The sequence below is a fragment of the Filicampus tigris genome, chromosome 16 (assembly GCF_054856515.1).
Source record: "Filicampus tigris isolate MCC_2025a chromosome 16, RoL_Ftig_1.0, whole genome shotgun sequence".
NCBI classification, from domain to species: domain Eukaryota; kingdom Metazoa; phylum Chordata; class Actinopteri; order Syngnathiformes; family Syngnathidae; genus Filicampus; species Filicampus tigris.
Window position 1 is genome coordinate 3,077,658 of NC_141232.1, and position 24,445 is coordinate 3,102,102.

General features: G+C 44.8%; 1 protein-coding gene across 6 annotated transcripts in view; it reads right to left on the reverse strand.

Moving 5' to 3' along the window:
- Positions 1–2,605: 2,605 nt before the first annotated feature.
- The window catches only part of LOC147134099 (RNA binding protein fox-1 homolog 3-like), a 246,791-nt gene continuing 224,951 nt past the window's right edge, over positions 2,606–24,445 (reverse strand). For 3 of the 6 annotated variants that reach the window (XM_086054990.1, XM_086054988.1, XM_086054994.1), the window contains 8 exons: positions 22,698–22,790; positions 21,548–21,608; positions 20,660–20,713; positions 14,455–14,587; positions 13,655–13,694; positions 11,374–11,432; positions 8,286–8,364; positions 4,385–6,056 (listed from right to left, as the gene is read on the reverse strand). In XM_086054990.1, coding sequence (XP_085911116.1) covers positions 6,012–6,056; positions 8,286–8,364; positions 11,374–11,432; positions 13,655–13,694; positions 14,455–14,587; positions 20,660–20,713; positions 21,548–21,608; positions 22,698–22,790 — 564 coding nt within the window. In that variant the 3' untranslated portion in view covers positions 4,385–6,011. Of the gene's footprint in view, positions 2,755–4,383; positions 6,057–8,285; positions 8,365–11,373; positions 11,433–13,654; positions 13,695–14,454; positions 14,588–20,659; positions 20,714–21,547; positions 21,609–22,697; positions 22,791–24,445 lie in introns of those variants that run through there. The other 3 variants (XM_086054989.1, XM_086054991.1, XM_086054993.1) reach the window with 3 other exon arrangements.

Here is a 24,445-nt window from a genome sequence, read left to right on the forward strand (position 1 = left end):
ATTTTCTATTGTGCGAGATGGTGCTAAATTATGATGATGAACATCTGGTCAATGGAATTTGGATTCATCATGATATATACATTGCACATGTGTTTTAAGCAAGCTGTGGATGATTTTTTTTTTTCTACTTGTGGATTATTTTCGGTTAGTTTTAGTGTTACTTTTTATTGTGCAAGGTGTTGGCTGTGATGTGATGAATAATTATCAAGGAAGGTTCTGGGCTTTGGGCTTCATGTGGCCTGAAGCGTGATTGGAACAGCCTAGTGTGAGTCCGCCCTTAGCTGGTTATCTCTACTCTGCTCCCCGCCATCGGCTGCCCCCCCACCCCCCCACCCCCAAACCCCAACTATAAAACGCCCGTGGACTAGCATTAGCATTAGCGAGCGCTTCCTCCCGCTGGCTCGCGATCAAAGAGCTTCGAGGCCACGCGTTCAAATCCCACAAAGGACGGACGGAGAAGCCAGAAATTGGACGGAATTAATTCCAAAAGGAGGTGAAATCCATGATTGTGTTGAGGGAGGAGGGGGCGAGGGGATGTGTGGGGCGGAGGGGGCCGGTGTGGGGTTGGGCGGGGCGGTTCGAGGGGGATCGGGGGCACACAATCACCATCACACGTTCAATCATATAACACATGATCACATGTTACAGTAAATATCAGGGGCATAATTAGTGGAGGGGGGCTGGGAAGGGTGGATGGGGGCGAGGACTGAAATCTAAAGGGGGGGCTCGTGAAGCCGCTCCCTCTACTCCCTGACATCAGCACAGCCCATAGAATAGATATGTCTATATATTTATGTACAGCAACATAAAGAATCCACGCAAAGAAGAAAGAGTACATTCAAAGAACGCAACCGACATTCTCCTGTTTCCACACGTCTGACAGCCACACCTCGTAGAAATTAGCAAACTTTCGTCCGCCGCTAAAAAAAAACAACAACAACCAAGGACCCCCCCACCCCCCGAAAAACATGTAACACAAGCACGCAAATCGCACTGGCGGGGGCCACGTCCACACGTATGCGCCGATAGATTTCACAAGCCACAAATCTTCACAGCTTAAAAAAAAAAACAAAAAAAAAAAACGTCAAAGTACACACACAAGGAGTACACGGGCCACGCAGAAGAAATAAATATGTACTTGGAGGATAAAAATTGCATTTTTTTCCAAGAAAAAAAAAGATGCAATGAATATGCACAGAAACTTGCATATTCTGAAAAATTACGACTATATAGATTTCTTTTTTTCTTTGGAAAAATGACTTTTTTGTTTGTTTTTTCTGAGAGAAAAGTGTTATCTTTTAGAGGGAAAAATTTCCTTGAATTCCATTTTTTTGGTATTTTCATGATAAAATATTTTCATTCAAGGAAACAGACGCTTGTTTATTTTTAGAGAAGAAAAGTTGTATATCTTAGAAATTTGTCATTTTAAAAAAAATTTAGATTATTTTTCGCAAAAAAAAAAAAAATATCAGGAAAACCTGTTTGTTGCTTTATGACAAGTCCTCTTCCCCCCAAAAAATATGTTGTCATTTTTTGTTTTCAGAATTAAAAAAAAAAAAGAAGTTAAGAATGTTTCTAATTTATTTTCCAGGGAAAAGTATTTTTGAATTCCTCAACTTATCTTTTTTCAAGAACAATTAGCATGATTCAAGAATTTTTTGGGGGTTATTTTTCATTAATAAAATCATTTTTTGTAATATTAAACCGTAGTTTCATTCAAGACAAGAAAAAAGTTGTATATTTTTTTTTTTAGAAAAAAGGCTTGCCTTCACAATCAATTTTTTTTAAACATTTGAGAAATCTTATTTTTATGACAAAATTCTTTCAAGAAAAAATAAAGGTTTTTTTTTCAACTACACAAAAAAATAAAGTATTTATTTGAGAAATATGTCAATGAGATTTACGTGAAATTTATTTTGGGATAAAGTCACTCCCTCAGTTTTTGTAGAATAAAGGCATATTTTGGGGGGGGGGGGGGGGAAGGAACGCGGATGAAGGCGGACGTTTGTGAAAAGTTGAATTTTTAAGGCCAAAAAAACCTGTTGTGTGTGTAGGAACGTCTGTCAAAACGACCGCTTGTTTTTGGCTAACTTCTGAGCGTACGTGCGGACGCGGCCTCAGCCTCATCTGAGCCCGCATCGGACGGGCGCCGCCGGTGGAGATGTCCTCCGGGAAGTCCCGACGTTCATCTAAGCCGCCAACCTTCCGACTCATCCGCGACCGACTTTCCAGTCCTCGGCCGCGGATGGAACCTCCTCCACCGGGGGGTGCTGTAAACCAAAGGGGTGGGTGTGGGGGAGGTGCTGCCGGCAGGAAGTGACATCACGACAGCGTCCATGGGGAGAAAGGGAAGTAAAGGAGGAGGAAGAGGAGAGGAGACGCAGGGTCTCCCTCCTCCGCCACATCTGGCCGCCTGTTCTGAACTCCCCCGCAAAACATAAAAAGACATATTTGTACATATATATATTTATACGCCTTTATACACACACGTGACAAAAGTATAGAAAAATAAAATGTTTTGTAGTAACGGGACGCTGCTCATCCGAACGCTTTTCTTTCTGTCTTTTTTTTTTCCTGGCCGGTCGGCCGCCCCAGAAAAGACGGTCGGTCCGTGGTGGGTGGGGGAGGCGGCCGTCGATGCCGCCGTTTTATACACCTCCCTCCCGCCGTTATGCAAAAGTTGCTTCACCTCCTCTTGTCCGCGATGTCCAACCGTGCCGAGCGCTGCTTCCTCTTCCCGACGTTTCATATTTACTGCACACAGGACAAATTGACACAATTCTTTTTTTTAGATTTTTATTAAAAAATTGAATTTAAATGTAATTGTACTTTACAAAAGGTTATTCCTTTCAGAATTTTCTTGACATATTTTTGAGAAGATAGTTGTAGTTTTTAGATTTATTCATACGTTTGAGATTTTTTCCCCCTCCTACATTTTGGAAAAATATTTTTTTTTAGGGAAACAAGTTTTGTTTTTTACATTTTACTATTATTTGATTTTTTTTTTAAAGGGGAAAGTTGTATTTTTGAGGAAAAAGTTGACATTTTTTCAGAAAAAAGTGGAATGTTTTTGAGACCAAAGAACATCTCGGGGTAACAGTTGCAGCGTTGGAGCTCCTTTGCATGCGAGCGAGCGAGCGAGCTCCTCCCCCCACCGCCCGCGAGACTTCTCATCACATCTTTTTTCCGCGCGCGTCATGACGCCAGCCCACTTTGCAACTTTTTGTGCAGGCAAAGTGAAAAGTCTGGCACGCTGCGCCGTGGGATCGACGTCAGCGTCGACGCCGGCTAATCCGTGGCGACGGCGAGCCGTCCCCGCGTGCCTCCCGTCGGTAAATAAATCAAGGCTGGAACTTCGCCGCCGCTTTGTAGTGCAGACGTTGCGCTCCCCCCGAACTGTCCACCTGGAGACGACGTGACGCCTTCAATCAGCGTCCACCGCCGCCAACATCTGCAAGAGCATCCCCAAGCCTGCTTCGCTAACTCGCCATTCATAGCATTGCAACCAACTCGAACGGCTAATATTAGCGTCACCTGATTAATGCTAGACTACACCTGATGCACATTGCTTTAGACAAGTTCGGAAGTGTATCAACGCCTTTGTTATTACTTTGCTCTTGGCCGCTCACGCCGCGCTAGCATGAAGGGAGTTTGCAAATTCGGTCGCTGGACCCGAGAGACGGTTAGCTAAGCTTCGTGCTAGCTAGTAGGCAGAGGTGGGCATTCTGTCGGACTGACACGCCCGTTTTGCCGACGATTGACGGGACACCTTTTAAAAATGACGGACTGATGAATGACGGGCGTGAGTTTTCATCTGGCAGGGTGATCTTCACCAAACGCGTCCAACAGTCCGTCACTGGTGGACGCCCGTTTTTCAGAGGTTTTTTTGGTCGGGCCGAATGACGGACCAACGGACTTCGGACGGACTGACAGACTACTACGAATCCGTTCGTCATGAAAATTGACGGACCCTGGCTGCTGACAGATGACAAATGACGGACCAGCAAAATTGAGTAAAATGCCTACCTCTGCTAGTTGGACAACGTACGCTGTGGATAAAGTGGATAAAGTAAAATTTACCGCTTTGATAAAATTGGACTTTGGACATTTTTGGGAACTATTACGACGTGTTTTATAGCAAAAGTACAATTGATAAACGACGGTGTTTGGAGATTTTTCAGCTGAAATGACAGATATCATATCTCAAAACAAACGGTACTCAGTGAATTTCAAAGCCAGTTGACGAGTGGAAAAAAGGAAAGAAAAAAAAAAAAACGTACAAACATTGATGTCAATCCTGCCGATTGGCAGCATTATCATCAATTTACAGCAACAAACAAATTCACAATGTTTTAAAAGCTTCAACCGGCTGTTCTAACTGCTTTATTCTAACACACATCAAGTTACTCTGTCACATGATATTGACAACATAATAGGAATAAGGTAACAATATTTTTTAACCTTTCAAATTAGACTATGTTGTCCTCAAACATACTGCAAGCACACTTCATATAGGAATACATATAGAAAACACACGTGTGTGTGTGCGTGTGTACATTTAAACACGTTTATGTACAACTGATGCTACATTGCAGTACATTGTAGCTTTTTTTTGCATGTTATATATTTTTTTTCATAAATAAAAAGGTGGGTTCATAAATGTTTTCAGCTTTTCCGGGCTGCGGAACACTGCTCACAAATCACCGTGAGCGTATTTGAGCCACTGACATCTTGAGTGGGCTAACTGCATGCTTGTCATTTCAAGTGGATACTAGTTGCAATTTTGACCTACAGGAGGCAGTCTTTTATTGCACTCTGCACTTTGGAGAATTGGTCAGCGCAACGCCGGGCCAACTGCAATTTGCAAAGCGCACGATTGAAACAAATCTTCAGCTTTGGAGCACGGGGTCATCCATGTGTTTGCCCTCAAGACGTTCATGTGTAGCCCGTGGGCCTTTTGTAAAAATAGCTTCAGAGTGAGAGGATATTGTGATTTCCTAGCAACGTTGTAGAAGTGACAATTTGAAAATGGGAACACCGGCAGAGATTTATAGAAAAGTCTCGCATATTGGTGTTTGTGTTTCTTCGTCATCAACATGGTCGGTGTCGTCGCAAACGAATACCATCAATTATTAATAATAGCGTACAGTGATAATGTTATTAAAGTTGATTTGAGCAAATGCGTTATTTCAGAAGTGTGTATGGTTTTGGTAGCCCTTCGCATTCATCTGTGCGCAACGCGGAGCTGTTCGCTTCAAAAAGGTTGGTGACCTTAGGAGACAACAAATATTTGGACTTGGACCACTGTTGCACTCATTTAAGAAAAAACAATAATTAAAAAAAAATGTATATATTTTGGGTATTTAATTTTGTTAATTTGTTTATTTTGGGGCGGGGCCAACCCGTTTTTCATGATAAATGCTTTTTGGCGGTTTAAGTAGGGGATCACTTATTCAAAAATTATAATGGGGTCAATTATTGGCGTGTTTTTGGTTTTGACAGGGGACCTGAATGCCCACGAATAGTGAACGTCTTTTTCTTAATTCAGTACAATTATAACGGCCATCGATTATTTGTGTATTTTTGGTGGGCCGGCCTGACCCCCATCGCGCTATCCACAAAAAGTCGTCTTTAAAGTCACAAAATGGCAAAAATGGTGTTAGCCCACTCTACTTCTCATATTTGCATATTAATGTGCAAAATGCAAATAAATGCCAAAAAAACATTTGTGTCAACATACATATTTTTAAGCATAAAAAAAACGTCTAGCATTTATATATATATATATACATATACACAAGACCACAATTCAATCATTGAAAAGAAGAACAAACAGCAAAAAAAAAGTGGCAAAAAAAGAATGAAGGAGACAAAAGTGTGTGGAAAAGTCAGCTGGAGGAGAAGCTTTGTCTCCACACGGGGGAGGGGGGGGGGTATTTCCCCCCCCCCCAAAAGTTCCTTTTTTGTGTTTTTGGTGGGGTGTGTGTGTGCGTGTGTGTTCTTTGGTGGTTTTAGTAGGGCGCGAAGCGACTGTACCCTCCTCTGTAAAGGCTAGCCTGCAACATCAAAGATGAAAAAGGACCAATCAGCATTCACGTCAGCACTTTCACGTAACATGACTTTGACTTGTATCAATTTCTTTTGTCATTGTTGGGACTGCTTTTGTCCTCAAATTTCCTTCCAGTCGTCACACTTGACCAAGCTGGCGAGTGCCTCGCGCAATTCGTCGGAAAAGGAACGAAAAAAATCAAATAACGTGAAAAAGTGTGAAATCTGAATAAAGCCATTCCGATTCAGCGCTGAAGTCACGCGACACCTCATGAAATCTTGAGAATCAGCCTGCTTACTTTTAGGGTTCAACAGTAGCAAAATTAGATGTCCACTCAAAATCTCGTCATGTTTTGATCTTTTTTTAAACGTAGTTTCTTGTAATTTTGCTCATTTAATTCTGGGAAAAATATAACTGTTCAAGAAAGATTGTGATTTTTTCCATGGGAATTTTTTTTTTCAGCTTTCTGTCTTTTTTGTTATTATTTTTGTTCTGTTTCTTTTCTTTTTGTTTCAATTTCCCTTTTGTTTCTTTTCCTTTAGTTTTTTCTCTCCGTGCCTTTTTTTAATCACTCTCTCTTTTTTGTTTGTCTTTTTCTCTTACACCATGAGTTTCTTTTGTCTCTTTTTCTTATTGTCGTATGTACTGCTTTTTTCTTTTAGTTATACTCTTTGTCTTTTTTTTTTCCATTTCTCATTCTGTTTCATTTTTTTCAGTTTTTCTGACTTTCATTCTCTGTCCCTCTCTCTTACCTTCTGTTCTTTTTTCCGCTCTTATTTTCTCTTTTTGCTGCATATGTCAAACGCTTTCTCTTACTCTTGCCTTTTTTGTTTGCTTTCTCTCCTTCAAATGTTCCATTTGTCTTTTTTTTGTCCCCTCAGTCTTATGCGCTTTCATTCTTCCTGTTCCCTTTTTCGGTCTTCCTTTTCCCCCCCCCCTCTTTCATTCTTTCCGTCTGCCTTGCTGTCGTTCTTTTCGCAAGCGGAGTTTTAACGACGGACGGCTTTCATGTGGGGGGTGGGGGGGTGGAGGGGGGGTTAGCGAAGCGGCGGAATCTTCCAGGAGCGCCGCGGGACCTCAGCCCCGAGTCAGGCTCACATTATCTAGGACACGCACACACGCGCGCGCACGCACACACATATACTCTCGCACAGAGGCAAAGGGGGAGTAGTCCTGCCGCAATTAGGAATCCAAAAGCCAATGTCTTCAAAGGCAAAGAAAACTTTCATGCAAAGAATTATCCCAAGCGCAGATGACCTCAGTATTATGATTATTTGTATGAAATTTGACATGAAAATTGAAAAAAAGTTGTCATTGATTACATGTAATTAAAAATCACGGCGCCTTTTATCGTGAGCTCACACACTATCTGCTCGTGTACACGCGTACTTTATCTCCTAACACACACACACACACTCGCGCAGTTATTTTTAGTGGGGATTAAAGCGTCATGGAAGGAAATTTGGAGGAAATCGGAAGGGGTAGGGGTGGAGGGGAAAGCATATAAGCAGCACATTTCTAATTAAGTCAATGAAGAGAAAAAAAAAAAATGTCGTAATTAATGAACGCTTTTAGCTAGCAGCTGCATCGGGGGAACCCTACGCTTTTTTACGTTGGGAGTAAATCGGATGCCGCCGATCACCGACAAAAAAAATAAATAACTAAAAAAAAATAAAAAGCCCTCCCCCGCCCCACCCTCTTTGGCTTTTGGTTCCGTTTGTTTGATGAGCTCGCCATCCAGCGCACAACCCAAAAAGGAGAAAGTCACCACTTGTTCAAATGAAAGGAATATTTGCTTTTTTTTTTTTTTTTTTGGTTTGTTGTTGCAACTTTTCATCTTTGATGTTTCAGGATAGCTGCAAACGCTAGCTAAAAACAGACATTAACATCTCCAGCTTTGCTCGACGCGCCGCCTTCAAAGTTTGGTCCTTGCTGGCACCAATAAACACCACGTGGACCGTCCCTCTGTGAATGTATTTTCCCGTTTACTGTGTCACTGCGTATGCATGTGTGTGTGCATTTGTGAGTCAAACCATAACCAAGTCAACACAAGTGGACCTCAAGTTCAAACGCATTTTCACGCATGACGCCTACCAACTAAACTAACCATCCAACAAAATAAGCATGACATCTTTCTTTCTTTTTTTTTTTTTTTTACGTTGCGCCCACTTCTATTAACACTGTGCGTGTATGTTGATGCATCTCGGGGTCACGTGGGCGATTTTGCGAGCCTTACCATGGTTCCCACGCTGTACGTGGCGGCGGGGCCGATCGTGTGGTGGTAGGGGTCGGCCGTTGCATAGACTCTGCCGTAGCTGCAAGCGAGACCGGAGGAAGTGGTTGAGGCTCGGTGAAAGCAGCACGTCAACAATTGATTATTAAGTATTTCATTCAAGTGTGCGACAGCCAGCGGCCGCCCTCGCGGCGGTTGACCGGAACAAGACGCTTCGCGTGATCAGAAAACGTCCGGACGAAGCAGCACGTGGCTCCGTGTTATGTGGCACGGCAGCGATCAATAATCGTGTGTTTGTCATCACCGGCTGGAACAATGATGAAACGCGACAGGTGCCGCCGCAGTGACAATTGACCACATTTTACATTATGTTGCCTTGGTGAAGCAGCACGTGGCTCCAGCTTGTTTGGCACGGTAACTATCTACAATTATGTTTGTCACTACCGACCGGTGAGTGCGCCACAGCTTCTGTCGTGGAAATGGATCACAAATCTCCGCTACACGTGATCAGATGTTAAAAGTCTTGGTGAAGCAGCATGTGGTTGAAGGTCAATGTGTACAGTGACTGTCAACAGTTCTGTGTTTGTGACAGGGAGCCGGCTTATGTTTCCTGTCGTGTACGTGCGAGACGGAAGCGCTGGGCTACTGCATTCCGTCCTGCTCCATCCAATTTCTCCCCTGCTGACTTGTTGAGACAAAACACAAGATTGGTCGCTATCACCGAGAACTTTCGAATGTGTGGAAGGTGACCGGTCCTTCCCTATTAGGCTACACAACGACGGGATGGAATATGCCGCAATCGTACTTGCGACGGTAGACAAAAGATGAGAGCGAGAGAACACGGTCACGCCCGGAGGGGCACGCCATACGTACACTCCCCTAGCCCTCCTCTCCGGCTTTTCATCATGGCCGGTTCGGAACTAATCCTTGCGATTTCCCCGGCAGGCGGGACAAGATTCGTATTTATTTATTTGCCTCCCGTGTTTCCTCCGCTCGGTCTGTGGCGAGAAGATAAGACGGCTGAGAAGCGAGGGCGGCAAATCAAGCTCCCCCCCCCCCCTCAAAAAAAAAAAAAAAAAAAAAAAGAAAAAAGTAGGAAGTCATCCTCAAGGAGACGACTTCAATGCGGCCCTTTGCGAGCGTGCGGAGTGAAGGTCAGCGAGGTTATCGGGCGGAGCAGCACACGCTCTCCCTCGCTGCTCCCCTTATCTTCAGATAGAAGCCGAGAGTGCATCTCACAGGAATGAGTGACGCCCAGCCGGGGGTCCAACGCGCGGAGAAACTCCCCACCGCATCCTCGCTGTTCCGTCTGATGGATTGCGTTTCACGGCGGTGTTGAGCGCATCACCCGGCACGCCGTCGAATATCCTGTGCACCGACCGGCGGCACTTGAAGAAGTCAAAGCAGTGAACGTTGAAACGCTGAACTGAAATGTCGCAGAATTGTTGGAATGAGAGACTTGGCAGTAGTTTGACTGGGTCCAAAAGCGTCGAAGGAGATTGCGTTGAGGAGATCTCGGCCCGAATGAGCGAAACATTTGGAAATTGGAAACGGTTTGAAACGGGCACGCTAACGTGGAAGGAGACGCGAATGAAAAAGAGATCCGAAATTTCAGAATCCGACGCTGAAAATTTGCGAGAAGCTTCATGTGAAGCTGAACATTTTGCAGTTGGGGTAGTTTGCGTCGCTCAAGAAATGTGGAAGGAACATTAAAGCATTCATTAAAAGTGAAAAGTCCACCGTTTTGGGACTGTGGAAGTTTCCCGGATGTCCTGAATGAGGTGAAAATGTTCAAGCTGAAATGCTTTCAATGGGTCTCCACCAAATGTGGAAGGAGTACAATTGCGAAAATTGCCACGTTTTTTTTTTGGGGAGAGTGACATGCTCTTCAGCTTTCTCGCACTAAGGAGAAGGAAACCTTGTGGAGAAGGGAAAAATACTGCAAATCCCACAAACGGAGACCAAGACAAGATGAAGGACAAGAAGTGAGTCCTGCTTTGAAAAGTTTGATTTGTAGAACAACATCATTTCCAAAAGAAAATCAACAACACAGGAGCACACGACTAAAGAAAAGGTGCAAGTTCTGCAAAGGAGAAGAAGAAAAAAGCAAGTGAGTTCAAAAGAAAAAAGAATATTAGTAGAAGCAGGATACGATGAAGAAGTGAATCATAGTCGTGTGTACGCGGCTGCAAAGCAAAGCGCGAAGAGTGTCCGTCGTAGAAATGCACGGACAGGTTGCTGTCGGTTAGTTCTCACCCTTGTCCTCTCTGTGTGAATCGGCTTCTTCCTAGACAATCACGCTACGTTTTTGTAGTTAAAAAAAAAACAAAAAACGTGTATATACTGTGCAGCCGCAAAAGATACTCCAGAAGAAGAAGAAAAAAAGAAGTGATTTGGGCAAGAAGGAAAAGTAGAAGCTCCCTCGTTTAGTTTTCCTCGACCGGAGACAATTTATCAGCATGGTTTTTTTTTTTTTGCAGAATCCCACTCAGATTGGATAATTTGTGGTCTTCTACATTTCTCGCTGCTTTCCCACAGGACGCAAATCAAACAAAATGAAACCAACAAAACGAGCTCTCCGTATCAATTATATGACATCTGCGGCAAAAGTCTCCGTAAAATTGAATGAGGGGGGGAAAAAAAGGCAGCAGTTGCACTCTTGTCCAGTTTGTGATTTCTGCTTCCCCGCCTGATAAATGTTGACATTGTGGATATGATCTTCATCCTCTCAGGCGCAAACGCACGCACGCACATACTTCTTATCGGCCAACACGCTCAGGCAATCGTTCGCGTAGCGCATTCCTAACTTGAGCCTTCGTGAACAGCAGTTCAAGTCCTGCAAAAGGTGAGTTTTTCTCGTTGCCGTTGATGCTTTCTTCTACTCGGATGTCAGAAAAGTCCAGAGAGCAAGTTGACAGAGATCACATTCATCCGCTGGAATTGTCTCCTGCCTGCCACGTGGGAAAACAAACTCTAGCACGCCCCCAATTTTGTCCAAACTTTCAAAATATTCTCTGAAGTGCCAAAGACATTTTGACTCGACTGCTACGTTAGCTGGGCTAGCCGCTACAAGGACGACGGCGGCGCTCACCTGTCGCTGTAGGCGGCGGTGGTGGCGGGCTGGGCGAATCTGTATGCCGCGTAGCCGCCCTGAAAAACAAAACAAGAAATATTCATCATTCGTCAGACAGCAGAAGGTGCCATTCAACATTTGGCCGGCCTCATATTCTGGCTGATTTCAATCGCAACCATAATGAACGCGGGGCCATAAATCAGCGGTGGGTGGCGACGTCGGCCTGGTGAGGAGTAGGTGAGAACACCGGGCTGTCCCTAATCAAGTGGCCATCCCGTACGCATGCAAACGGTTAACTAGTTACTTGAGGCCATCGCGAAAGGAAAGAGTCAACAAGCTTTGCTGGAAGACGTTAGTACCCAAGCAGCCCCCCCGTTTATCGCGTGCGGTTACGTTCTCTGACAGAAAAAAAAAAAAAAAATTGGCTATGTATGATTTTAAAATCCGCCGTACTGTCAGGGAAGCGGACCGCGATCTGACGAGGGAGGACTGCCATGGTGAGGGTCGGGGTCTTCATACGCGAGCCACTAATCAGTTGAACATTTGACTGAGCACCCAAATTCGCAGCATTTTTGAGAGCGAGGAGGCACCCGCTGCATTATTAAACATCCTTTTTCTTTCCGCGACACGCCGCCGGCTAGCCAATCAAGTAAGACGGTGGGGGTGGCGGGGCGTGGTGATGGCGGGGCGGCGGCAGGAGAGTGTTCATTTGCCAGAGTGCGCAAGGATATTAAGGAGCTCATTGTCGGGGCGCCGCGCTAACTCTGTGAAAGATGGAGCTGCCCAACTTTTTTCTATTAATGGCCGCCCATCTGGGTCCTGCACACTGCTCAGGTGCTGTTTAATAATGCAGCGACCGTTCATTTTCAAACTCACAGAGATTTCAGGTCAGAGGTTCACGCCGAGCCCTACGGGCCCCCCCCCCCCCCGCGTTGCCTTTGAGTTTGTTTGTTTTTCCGCAGGGAACAGGAAGTGGCAGGCGGATGACTTCCTGCGGGAAAGCCACGCCTCGGGACTGATTACAACTGCAGCCGCCACCGCAAACCCGGGGCCATAAATCACCGCCGCTCGCATTGTCAAATGGTGCACACGACAGCGCAGCACATTTGTTATTGTGTCGCGGCAGCGCGCACGAGGCGCGCGCGTGCACACGCATTAGCATAAGTGACACATGTGGGAGAGATTTGCGCTAATTTGTTAGCAGGTCGGCAAAGGGAGACGCTTGCTGGCATGGCGATCGCGCGGACACTTTGTCCGGGTGGTACTGATGTGACGGCAGGTGTAATGGTCGGTTCATCTCAAGTCAACCGCCGCAGTCATTTACATTGTCAAGTGACACTTGGGAGGCTAACTTGTTGCCATGAAAACAAAATCAATGCCAGAAATGCAATCTTAAATTCAAAGTGGAACTCAAATACAAAACTACAACTGATATCTATCACATATGTGATGAGATTATGTTGCTGATGACGGTGATTTTGACAGCGTGGTGGCAAGCGTGCGTGCGTGCGTGCGGGCCTCGCTGAAGCGACGGCTTAGCTCTCATTATCAGAACAAGCTGGACAAACAAATCCGTCATGCGCGGCGGGTTTCTTCCGATAAACAGCGGCAAACATCTCGGCCGCATCATGGCGGGCGCCGCGGACGGAGGCAGCGGAGGTGGGGTCATAAATCTCAGAGGGGGATGGGGTCATATATCGATGGCTCTTCTCTATCAGACGCTCCCAGCATGAAAGTAAGAGGTGACTGTCATCTCGCTATCTCAATGACGGTGCTGTGGGGGACGTCAGCCCCCCACCCCCCTCTCTGAAATGGGGCACGGCGCTAATTTGGGTATTATCTCCCCTTCCTTCCCATCAAGGGCGTTGTTCACCCCTGAAGCCAAACCCGCCCGCGCAGACATCTCCGCGGGGACGACTAATCCCCTTATCTTCGGTCGGCCCTCTTATCTCCGGCACGGCCATGTTGGCCGGGATCCACTCGGGCCAGTGCGAGACCTCCACCCCCACCAGCCCCCGGGGGTGGTTTGGGATACCCGGCCCGGGCCGCGGGAAGTGCACAAGGATGTGCAAAACGGGAGGACGCGGGACAGGAAGTCTGGGCGGCTGCAGCCGAGGGGGTCTTAAGTGTTCTTGTCAGGTTTCTTGGCATAGGCGACGCCGGCCTAATCGACGCCGACTTGGCAGCGAGAGCAGGGCGCTGCCCAACGCTGTGGGGGGATCACATTGTTCCCAGAGGGCCCCCCATCCAACCAACCCCCTCCCCCTGCTAGGCCCCACCAACCTACGAATGTACTCACGTAGATCTCTGCACCATAGAAGCCGTCTTGGTACACCACCCTGCGAGGGACAAAACAGGAAAGCATTAGAAAGCACTTTCAAATCCTCCAACGTTGAATTGATTAAACACATTAAAACAAATCCGTCAAGCAGTGACATACTGCATTTATTTATATTATAATTAGTTTCCAAACCTGATTTTTGGTAGTACATATATACAGTTCGATATATATACGGTCTTCAAAGATATATCTCCAATAAAAGACGATGATACGTATCTATGCATATTTTAAAAGTGGGACAAGTTGGTTCCGGTCGATTGCACTCACATATTTTAAATCAAAACCGATTTTCCGAGTCAAATATTTTTGTAAGTGTACACGCACACATACACACGGCCGATAAGAGGCGAAAGCAAGTGCTGGTGAAGGCCACACAAAGCCAAGCGATCAGCAATGCGGTCAGCACTAATGCTAACGCTATCTCGGCTGCCTGAGGCTTTTGTAGCTCTTGCGCGCGCGCGCGCGCACACACACACACGTACGCGCGCGCACACACTTGTGATAGCGGCAAGGACGCGGCGCCCACTAAGGGACCCCTCATCACTCACCAAAATAAATAGTAATAGTGCATGCACGTTATCATAAAATGAATTTAAAAACACCTAAGTAGAGAAAAAAAAGACTGTAATGCACTAAGAATCGTAATATATGTCTCTTGTAGCACCTCTACTTTGCTAAGGAAGCAGTCACAACAGGAAGTAAAAAAAAAAACAAAAAAAACAACGAAACAAAAAAAAACACGAGTAAGCGCTACTTACGCTCCATAAGCCGGGATAGGCGGCGGCGGCGGGGCCGTGCGGAAGGTGTTGTAGACGGCCCGCCCCCGACCTCGCAAGTGGGTCCCTCTGTAGGCCACAGCGGCGCCCGTGGCGGGGTACGGGAAACCCGTTACTATGGAAACACACACACACACTTGATTTACCTGCTGACAGAAAACATGGGCGGCGTGCGAGGACAAAGGGCAGGTTTCATTTTGCCCCTCATTCAGCAGTATTGTGTTCTATTGCAGTTTTATTCTGACTAGCATTCATCGGCTCATGCGTTTTACTGTTTGTATTGACCATGTAACTTTTAATTCAAACGTTTTTTATGAACATTATTTTCATTATTATCATTTTTTTGGGGGCGGGTACTTTTGAGGCCCAGTGCGGAGGTCCTCTGGACCGTCGGCATTGTCGCCGTTGACGGATGCAAAAATGCCACCGAGCTGGAAAAAAAGGTGAAGGTGACGAGATGTTCACAAGCTCCCCGCAGGGGAAATGAAGCAGATGGGCCGGGACGGCCGAGACCCCCCGCCCCCTACTCCCCCCGACCTCGCGGTGACCCGCATCTCTAAGCCATCTGGGAGCAGCTCGGGCCAACGGCGGCCGAGCTCGGGGTGAAGGACGAGTGGAGGGTCGCGGGCCAAGTGGGGCTCAACGTTGGTGTTTAACCTTCAGTCAGTGTGAGCGCGGTGCCGTTCGAATGGTTTCGCACCGCAGCCCGTCACTTCGTGCAGTACGGCCCCGCCCAGGCCAAAGCTCCTGGCAACTGGCGACGTGTGCTCTAAAATGAGTAAAAAATAAGTTCATAGAGTATCATTTTGAAATTTTGTCATGGTTCTTGTAACCATATCATTCTACTCTACCCGGAAACCTTTCAATCAGTACTTGCTGGTCCAATCGGATTTCAAATTTGTGCTGGGCCTTGATGACATCATCCTTTTTTCTGTACTGATTGGTTGGTCACAGCAAAAGTTGCTCCTGCCAAGTTAGACGTGCAAAACACATCTGTAATGATTGAAGACATTTTATTGATCAGTATTTCTGATGAGTGGGTTGTATTTTATTGAAGGGTTCAATGTTTTTGTCACCTATTAGACAAATATTGATCGTGAAGGTACGCACACCAAACACCAGGCCCGCCACCGGCGCCGGCGCCCCGTTCTCTCTCATCCCGCTACTCTATTGCTGTCGTTCCGCCGCGTTCGCTTTCCAAGTGAATTCTCCACGGGCCACTGGAGTGGCGGTGCTCCGGCACGGCCAGCGGCATCCGCGCGGGCCGAGTTAATAATGTGTGTCCGATGCGTTTGGGATGAACTGCCCGACTCGCTGTCCGCGCTCAACTCCAACGCATCGCTCCACCTCCAAGCAGTTCCGCGTGGCTTTTTTCAAAACAAAAGACAGATTTCACGATGCCTACCATTTGCCCAACGCTGCCCTTTGCTGGTATCAGCTATTAGCGCGCCTAGCTGGTAGCGGTTAGTCTAGCAACATAGAGCTATCAGTTTTTGGATTTTCGTGACATTGATGTCAAATTAAAGCCGAGGCATTCCTAATTCATCAACTCCTCAAAGTATTCTTTTCATCTGCCCAGCACACTTTTGATCTTTTAGTTAACCTAACCTGCTGCACACCCTAACACTATCAGTGCCGTGGCTAACAAAGTGCTAACGGGCTCAGGTGACTTACTCTCCCCTTGATCATGTCAATGCTAATGCTATTGCTAACACTATCTGAGCTCGCTGTCGCATTCCCAGAAGATTTGTTAACCAGTTCAGACTGGTTGTGTATTAGGATTATTAACCGTGTTAGCGGGTCTCCACACACATTAGCGTGTTAGTTTGTTCAGGCGACAGCCACACATTAGCGCCCCAGCTAATAAACCTCTAGCAGCTTCTTGTGATTTATGCTCAGCTCGATGTTGCATTAGTTTAGTGAGATGGCGTCAGCTGCGTGGTAATGCTAACAGTGACAGTTGTTTTCTTTGTTTGCCTGTTAGCAGGATAACTGTCAAATTGAAGCATTACACATCTACACAAATTCGCCTCTCATTTCGCTGAGGCTACGCCCACACTTTAGCATCTTGGATAACAAATTGGTGATTGCTCACCTCATCATCCTGTTAGCTCAGCAAGATTGCATCAGATAAGTGCTAATGCTAATGCTAACACTGTCTCAGCTCTGTGAAGGTTTGTTAGCGCGTGGCAATTATGTTGGTTGCTTATGTGTTGGTAGGATTCTGGAAAAACTGCTTCATTGCACGCATCTCATTTGTCCCGGGTGACGGCCACATGTTGGCGACCGGGCTAACAAACCACAAGCAGCCCGTGTTGATTTATGCCGACCTGGACGCGGCGTTGGTCTCGTTAGCATTTGTAAATGTGGCCCGAAACGGGCTGTTGTTCTTTCATGTATTTGTTTACATTGGTATGCGACACGCGTGCGCTGATGTATGCCAAGGTAAACTCATAACGAGCCGGCGATAGGCTACGCTGCTTCAATAATAAGCCATAAATCACGCCGCTGTCACACCTCGCTAGGCAACAACGGTCTGCGTGGACGCAGCGCCGATGCTAACGTCAAACATTCTCCGGGAACAAAGCGAAGGGGAAAGTACCGTATGGTGAAGAGCAAAGAAATTATGAACTTTTTTTTTTTTTTAATACAATTGCCCATATTAAACGTTCAAAGCCTAAACATATGCCAAACTCTGATCCCCAAACACCTTAATATAATTTCTAACTCATTTTAAAACAGTAGCCTTAAAAATAAATGGCTTACAGATGATTGATTTTCAAAATATGCACACAATTTTAGATTTTTTCCTTTGTGATTTGTTGTCAAAGAAATCTCTTTTTTTTAATAAATATTTTACGCGAACATCGGACATTTAAAGAAAATATGTTTACACGATTACGTTAATCATTTAAAATTACATTTTCAAAATGTTTGTAATTAAATCTTAAATCTTTAATTTGAGTTATAATGCCAATACTGCTATTTTTGTGTTTTGGCCTCTGTGTTTTGCTGTAAAAAGTAAAACGTTTTCACACATTCTTTTCGTGTTTCTGTTGAATTTTTAAAATGAATTTACATTTTCAATAGTTGTCATTTTGGTTCCGATTCCTTTACTGATTGACAGCGGGTGATCACGTGGTTCCACTGCGTAGTAGTGAGCCGCTTAACTTTAGCATCAATCCCTGACTTTATAAAGACGAGCGAATTAGTATAAAAAGTCATTTCATTAAATTGAGTGCCGCCATCCCTCCACTGCTGCCAATCGCTCCCCGGACCTTTCTCTGCATCATCGTGAGACGTTTACCACCCGGCTACAGTTAAGTTACGTTCTACAAAAAAACAAAATGCAGGTCGGTGAGAGTTGACTGTATGAGTTTTACAGGGTGCTAAGCGGCGGCTGGCAACGTTTTACGGGGTTGATGCGACTAACGCAAGGGTTTAATCAGCGCCGGGGTCTCGAACAGCTTCATCTCATCAAGAGTTAGATGCTTAATTAGCCCCCAAACGTACACGCCAACAATGAGAGGATCTGTCCACATTCATGAAGACGCCAATTAGCCTTCCTCTTCTTTTAACGAGTGCTCTGGATGTAAAAAAAAAAAAAACTAAATAAATAAAAAGGAAGGGAGCTCCTCTCGCCACCTCCTTTGTTAGCAAAGCCGAAGGGGGAGTTGTCCGTGGTCCTGAAACAACTGGCAAACAACTAATAAAAACTACCAAATGCAACTAAAATGGATGACCTGTTACTCAGTTTGGGGCATGGGCCTCCTTTTCCATACCTTCTGTTTCACTGACACCCAGTTTTGTGTTGGTCTTTTTTTCTTTTTACACTTTCCAGGGGGGCACCGCGGAGGAATTTCGCCCAATATCCGACTTCCTGTTCAGTTCTGGACATGGGTCTTTAATTAAGACTTTTTCATGCATCTTAGCATGAAACATATTTACCAAATTTCGTGTTGATGGGTAAGACTACTGTCAGCGGCTGATTTTTTTCCAACTTGCTGGGGGGGAGACTGAGGAATTTGGGCCAAAACGGCCACTTCAAACCAAAATGGCCGACTTCCTTTTGGACATGGGTTCTCGAGAATTTTCTGTGAGTCTTGTCACAGTAAACACATCCACTTAACTTTATGTCGATCGTTAAAACTGGTGTCAGTCGCTGATTATTTGTATTTATTTATTCAAAACGTTCCAGGGGGCACTAGCGAGGGCTACTCGTAGCGGGCGGGAGCGGTCGTGGCACCGTCATCTGTCATTCTGGCGAATGCTTTTGAGGACAATCAACGTGGAGCTGCGGTGCGGCCGATGAATGGAGACGAAGCGCGCTGTCAGCCGGCCGCGATTTATAGCCCCCAATTTGGGCGATCTCCCGCTCGGAAATGAGCGCTGATAAAGCGTGATTAATCGCCGTTGCCGCCCCCGCAGACGCGCCCCAAAACTGCATCCGACGCACGTTTTTTTTTTTTCTTTGTTTTTTTCAAGAGGTGGATTCCAGCGGCGCGATGCTTTCACTTGCTCCTCGTAAAAAGCACCTTTGTCTTTTTCCGCCGCGTCCACCCGGGCTGGAGGAGTCCAGACCACTTGAAAAATAATGCGCCCATAAATCAGACGGCCCCGCCCGGCTGCAGTGGAGGAGCGCACTCTCGCTGATTTATGAGATCCATTGTGTTTGTGTGTGAGCGTGCGTACGTGCGGGAATGTGCGGGAATGTGCATTTGATGCTGTGTCAACGGCCGCTTCATTAGGTACACCGTCCAATCACATCCACTAGAAGAGCTTCATCCTACACAGTTTTAAAGGCCACGCTAATGATTTAAGAGCTCTCCTCCGCTAAATATGAGTACTTGGAGTCGGAGATAGCGGCTTAATATTCCGTCACCATATTTAAAGACATTTTGCGTTTTATGACCATGCCGGCAACTCAAAGCATTCGTATCTCAAATCCTCTTTGCCCACTGATATGAATGGAAATGCCGTTCCTCCCTTCCAGCCTCCCCCAAAATCACAACACAAATGTTTATTATAATAATAATAATAAATGTTTCTGAATAAGGAAAATAGCACTCTATAATACTGTACTGTACTTTATAAAAGCATATAGTAATAACACCATTAAATGGAATGTAAAGAATATAACAGTTTGCGCGTCTCGATGACATCATTAATTGGTTAAGAAGTCTCCTTCTGGTGTGTGGCCACCGGTCGGCAGTATAATACTGCCAAGCAGACAAGGCAAGCGTTTCCTAAGAGACTAAGAGAATATTAGCAACTCTTTGCAGAGGATAAAGAAGGCATGCCAGTAATAATTCTGTCTGCCCACATGTGTTGATTGACCACTTGTGTTCAAATATCTGTTGCTTAAAGCATTTTTACACTGCCACAGATGATACATGTTAACCCTTCAATTGCATTTACAATCATGTGTTAGCATTAAGCTAGGAGTTTGTTTAAATACAGAATGTGTAATGCTCTTTTTTTTTGTTTTTTTCAAGTGTCAGGTGCCTAAACTTGCCCGGCATTGTATTGAATGAGATGAGTTGGTATACTGAATGAATTGTTCGACGTTTGCCCGGAGGTGGAGTCAGGCGGATGTGGCGGGGCCATAAAAATGAGGGGCGAGTGCTTGTTCCCGTCGCGACGGCTTATTTAGCGTGCCAGCGTAAAGCTGCGGCGGGAACCGACACATTTTAGTCTAATGAGCAGGAAGGAAAGACGCTCGTTAAAAAGCAGCGTCGGCGCCGCCGCGCGCTCAGCACTTCCTGCAAATGAAGGCGGCACTCGGCCCTCATTAAAATGCAAAAGGCTTCATCTGACGTGTACTCGCAAAGATGGTGGCGGCGGAAAAACCCACTGAGCTCATCTTGCACCACCCCCTCAATGCCCCACCCCTCCTCATTGGTCTTTCCGGCGGTCCAAACGAAATAAACAAATCTCAATGTGGATCTCTCACGTCGGCTTGCCGCGTAAAAGTCAATCTTCGGCTGCGGGCAAATCCGTCGGCACGCGCTCGTCATGTCATCTGATAACGCCAGCGAGGGCTCCCCAAATCTTTTTTTTTTTTTTTTTTTTTTTTGGGCAAACGAAACGGCGGTGAATCACGGATTGTCAGCCGGCCGCTTATTGGGGCGCAGCTGGCGTAGGAGGTGGGATTGATGGCAAGTTGCATGCGAGCGAGTGGACTTACCGGCGTACAGCTCGGGGCCGTAGACGGCGCCCACCACCGGGTTCAACTTCCAACCTGCGTGCAAAAACACAAAAAACAACTTTGACAGACAAACAGACAGTTTCCATTCACACCATCTTGACCAAAACCTGGCTGGATTAGGGTTGTAAACAAAGGGTTAGGGTTTCAAGCCTATTTTAGGTGTTTGACAAGGGATAACAAATTCAAATTAGGCTTTTAAAACTTGGATTAGGCTTTCAAATGGTTTTAAACAAGAATCGAAGACTTTCAAGTAAGTGTTGAAGTTAACAATTTGGATTAGGGTTTCAAATTAGGGTTTAAAACAAGGGTTACATTTTCCAATTAGGGTGTTACGACTCGTATTCATTTTTGAAGTCAGGGGTGGGGTTTCAAATTAGAGTTTCAAACAAGGCTAAAAGTTTCCAGTTAGGGTGGTAAAACTCAGAATAGGGTTTCAAACAATGTTTAGGGTTTGAAATTAGGGTCATGACAAGGATTAAAATTTTCCATTTAGTGTTTTAAAACTTGGATTAGGGTTTCAAATGACCGGTATCATGTTTAATGATAGACGTGTTCAAGCAACAGTTAGAGTTTTAAGCACATGAATTAGGGTTTCAAGCCAGAGTTAGGGTTTCAAATGGGAGTTTCGAACAAGATTTGGAGTCTCAATTTTTTAAAAAAAGTTTGAAAACTTGGATTATGGTTTTAAATATGGTTTATGGTGTCAAATCTCGGTTTGGGGTTCCAAACGAGATTTCTCAGACCGGACATTTCCGGCCAGTGCAGTGTTCGGGCTTCAAATTAGGGTTTGAAATATGTGCTTCAAGATAGGGTTTTGAATATGGATTAAAATAAGAGTTTGAAGCCAGAGTTCGTGTTGTGACTGACCGTTGGTGTAGGGGTTGGCCACTTTCTTGTTGGTCATCACTCGCGCTGTGGCGTTGTTCACCTGAACCACAACAACCACAACGACGTCACCGGCAGGAAAAGGACAACAACAACTTTGGTCGCATGCAGAAACGACGTTTGAGCGTGCAGGCGAGGAAACGCGACAAGCACAACGCCGATCAGGGCGGGCAAAAGCGCAACCCCAGCAAAACCGCACTCAAGCCTTCCGACATTGGCACGTTTCTTGCTGCAACATTTGATTCATTTAGTCTTTTTTTTTTTTTTTTTTTTACAAATGCACTTAATTTATTTTATGATTAAATCATTGCTAAAATTAGGTACATACATTATTAATTAAAACATTGTGAATGACTTCATCAAACTACACAGATTTATTTTTGTTGTTATTTTTCGGTGTATTAAAATTATTATTATTATTAGATTTAATATAAATGACCAAATACAAAATAGAAGAAAATTATTTACTGTTAGCATTTAATTGTTATATTAATTTTGCCTTTTTTTTATCCTAAAATTGTTTGATTAAATAAGGTGTTCTTGGATTTCTTGTAAATGCTAAAAAAAGAATAAAAAAAGCCCTCTACATTTAAATCAAACATGTTATATTTCTTAAACTGATAAAATTACAAAAATGGGAACAAATTATTAGTATTTCATGAAAATACACTATTTCATTTTGCTGAAAATAAATTCAATAATTGGTCAAATTAAGTACATTTTTAATTCTATTTTAATTAATTAAGTTGTAACTATTTTTTTTCAACCTCATCGACAAGATCAGGCCCACCTGTGCAATGGAAGGATTATCAAAGTTAAATGGAAATAAATACATAAAATACACTTTTTGATGAGCAAATTTTGCCCAACCGTGATCGGGATGCACAAAAACAAAAACGACACCAACTCCAAACGTGCTTTGACTGGCGACGGCTTTTCCCGCCAAGACCCGAGACGCCAACAAGCTGGCGTCTGACGGCTGAAAGCATGCACTTGTCATGCATGCCGCCATCATCATCATCATCATCATCATCATCATCATCACCACCACCATCATCATCATCATCATCATCATCATCAGGATGCTGTCGTGCTGCGAGGGACAAGGCGCGTGAAGAAAAAGAGAAAGCACCTCGATCTTGCGTCCCTCTACGATTGTACCGTTTAGTTTCTCCCGTGCGCGGTCGGCGTCTGTGCTCGTTTCGAAGGTTACAAAGCCGAAGCCCTGAAGACGGCAACGGCGGCAGCGGCGACAGGAAGAAGACACAGAAAACGAGAAGGTGAGCAGCCATGGTGGGAAGTTGGCAGATTAATTAGCAGCAGTTAGCAGAGAGCAAAACACGGAAAGGAGGACCCGGCTGACAAAGCGGGTCCGGCTCGGCCCAATTAAAGAGGCGGAATGTCAGGAAAACATGCGCCACGCTCGGGTAATTAACGACACGGCGAGAGAAGAAGAAGAAGAAGAAGAAGAAGAAGACATCTCATAGCGTTAGCTGTGAACATCGCAGCGCTAGTGGAGGTGTTGCGCTAATTAACGTCGGTTGAAAGTCAGCAAGGTGATGTTTGCGTCCGGAACTCACTTGGAGGTTGGGACTTAAGGCTTTTCTGCCCAATCAGAAAACTTTAGCCACGCATGACGATGAAAACTGTAAATAGTCAAAGTTTAGTGTCAAACATTTCTTGGATGCACCACCTCCACACCCAAACAACTTTACTGCCGTACTTTTGACACAAACAAAGTTATCTTTGGCAATTTAGTGTCATCTGTTTGTGTAGGCTCAAAATAAAATAAAAAATAATAATAATACAACAACATTATAGTAACACACCGTTACAAATAAGTCATACTAGCAATGTAGCAGCAGCCTCCAAATTTCTTTTTTTTTTCTTTTTTTAGCAGTCCCAGAATCTTTACAAGTTCATCTTTGAAGGAAATGACCAAAACAACCCTAAAACCGAAAGGAAATACTTGCTGTGTCTTTCTGGGCATAGCTTGAGACTTTTTTTGTGGTGCTGCTCAGGATGGACATGTCTGCCAAATTCTCCCTTAAGGTGGCCACTTGAAATCATCAGTGGCAGAATGACTTCCTGTGTCCTTTCCAGCATGTTTTTTTTAGCCTTTTTTTGGGGGGCGGAATCTAGTCATGTTGGACATGACAACCAAATATGATGTTGTCAAAATGAAAATTTAAAAAATGAAATAAAAATTCATTCTTGGACCACGTCTGCAGTTTCACTGTAATTGTTGAAATGTCTGCTAATGCTACATGCTAACGCTAAAAGGGACAAAACAATTTGGATTGTGCAGGCCTTGGCCTCAAGTTCATTCACGAGTCCAACAATGTCGTCAGCGTTTGGATGAAAAAAAAAAATGCATTTTTGCATTTCCACTTGCGCAGGCGGAAGGCAACTTTCCCTTCCCATCCTTCCTTCCTTCCAACCTGCTTATCTGCCGTCCTTCTGAGCCTCCCTTTCTCTCGAACCAACTTCTTTCCTGATCTCCATCCTTCCTTTGTTCCCTTCCTAACTTCTTTCCTTCTGTATTTCCTTCCCACCTCTCTTCCCTTTGACCCACTTTTTTTTTTTAATTCATGCATCCTTACAATCGTTCATCCTTCATTAAAAGTTGCTACTGTCTTCCTTCCTTCCCGTTTCATTTTTTACTTTTTACCTGATGTCTTTTGTTTCGTAACCCCCTTCCTTCCTTCATACCCAATTTTTTATTAAACATCCTTCCTTTGATGCAAACGACTTTTATTCCTGTCTGCTTGAGAATCCACTCCCCCCCCCCCCGAATGGTTTTCCAATATTTGTGCCACTTGTACCTTTTTTTTTTCCCCCATGTAAAGAGTACCTACACTTTTGCCTCGCTGAGCATAT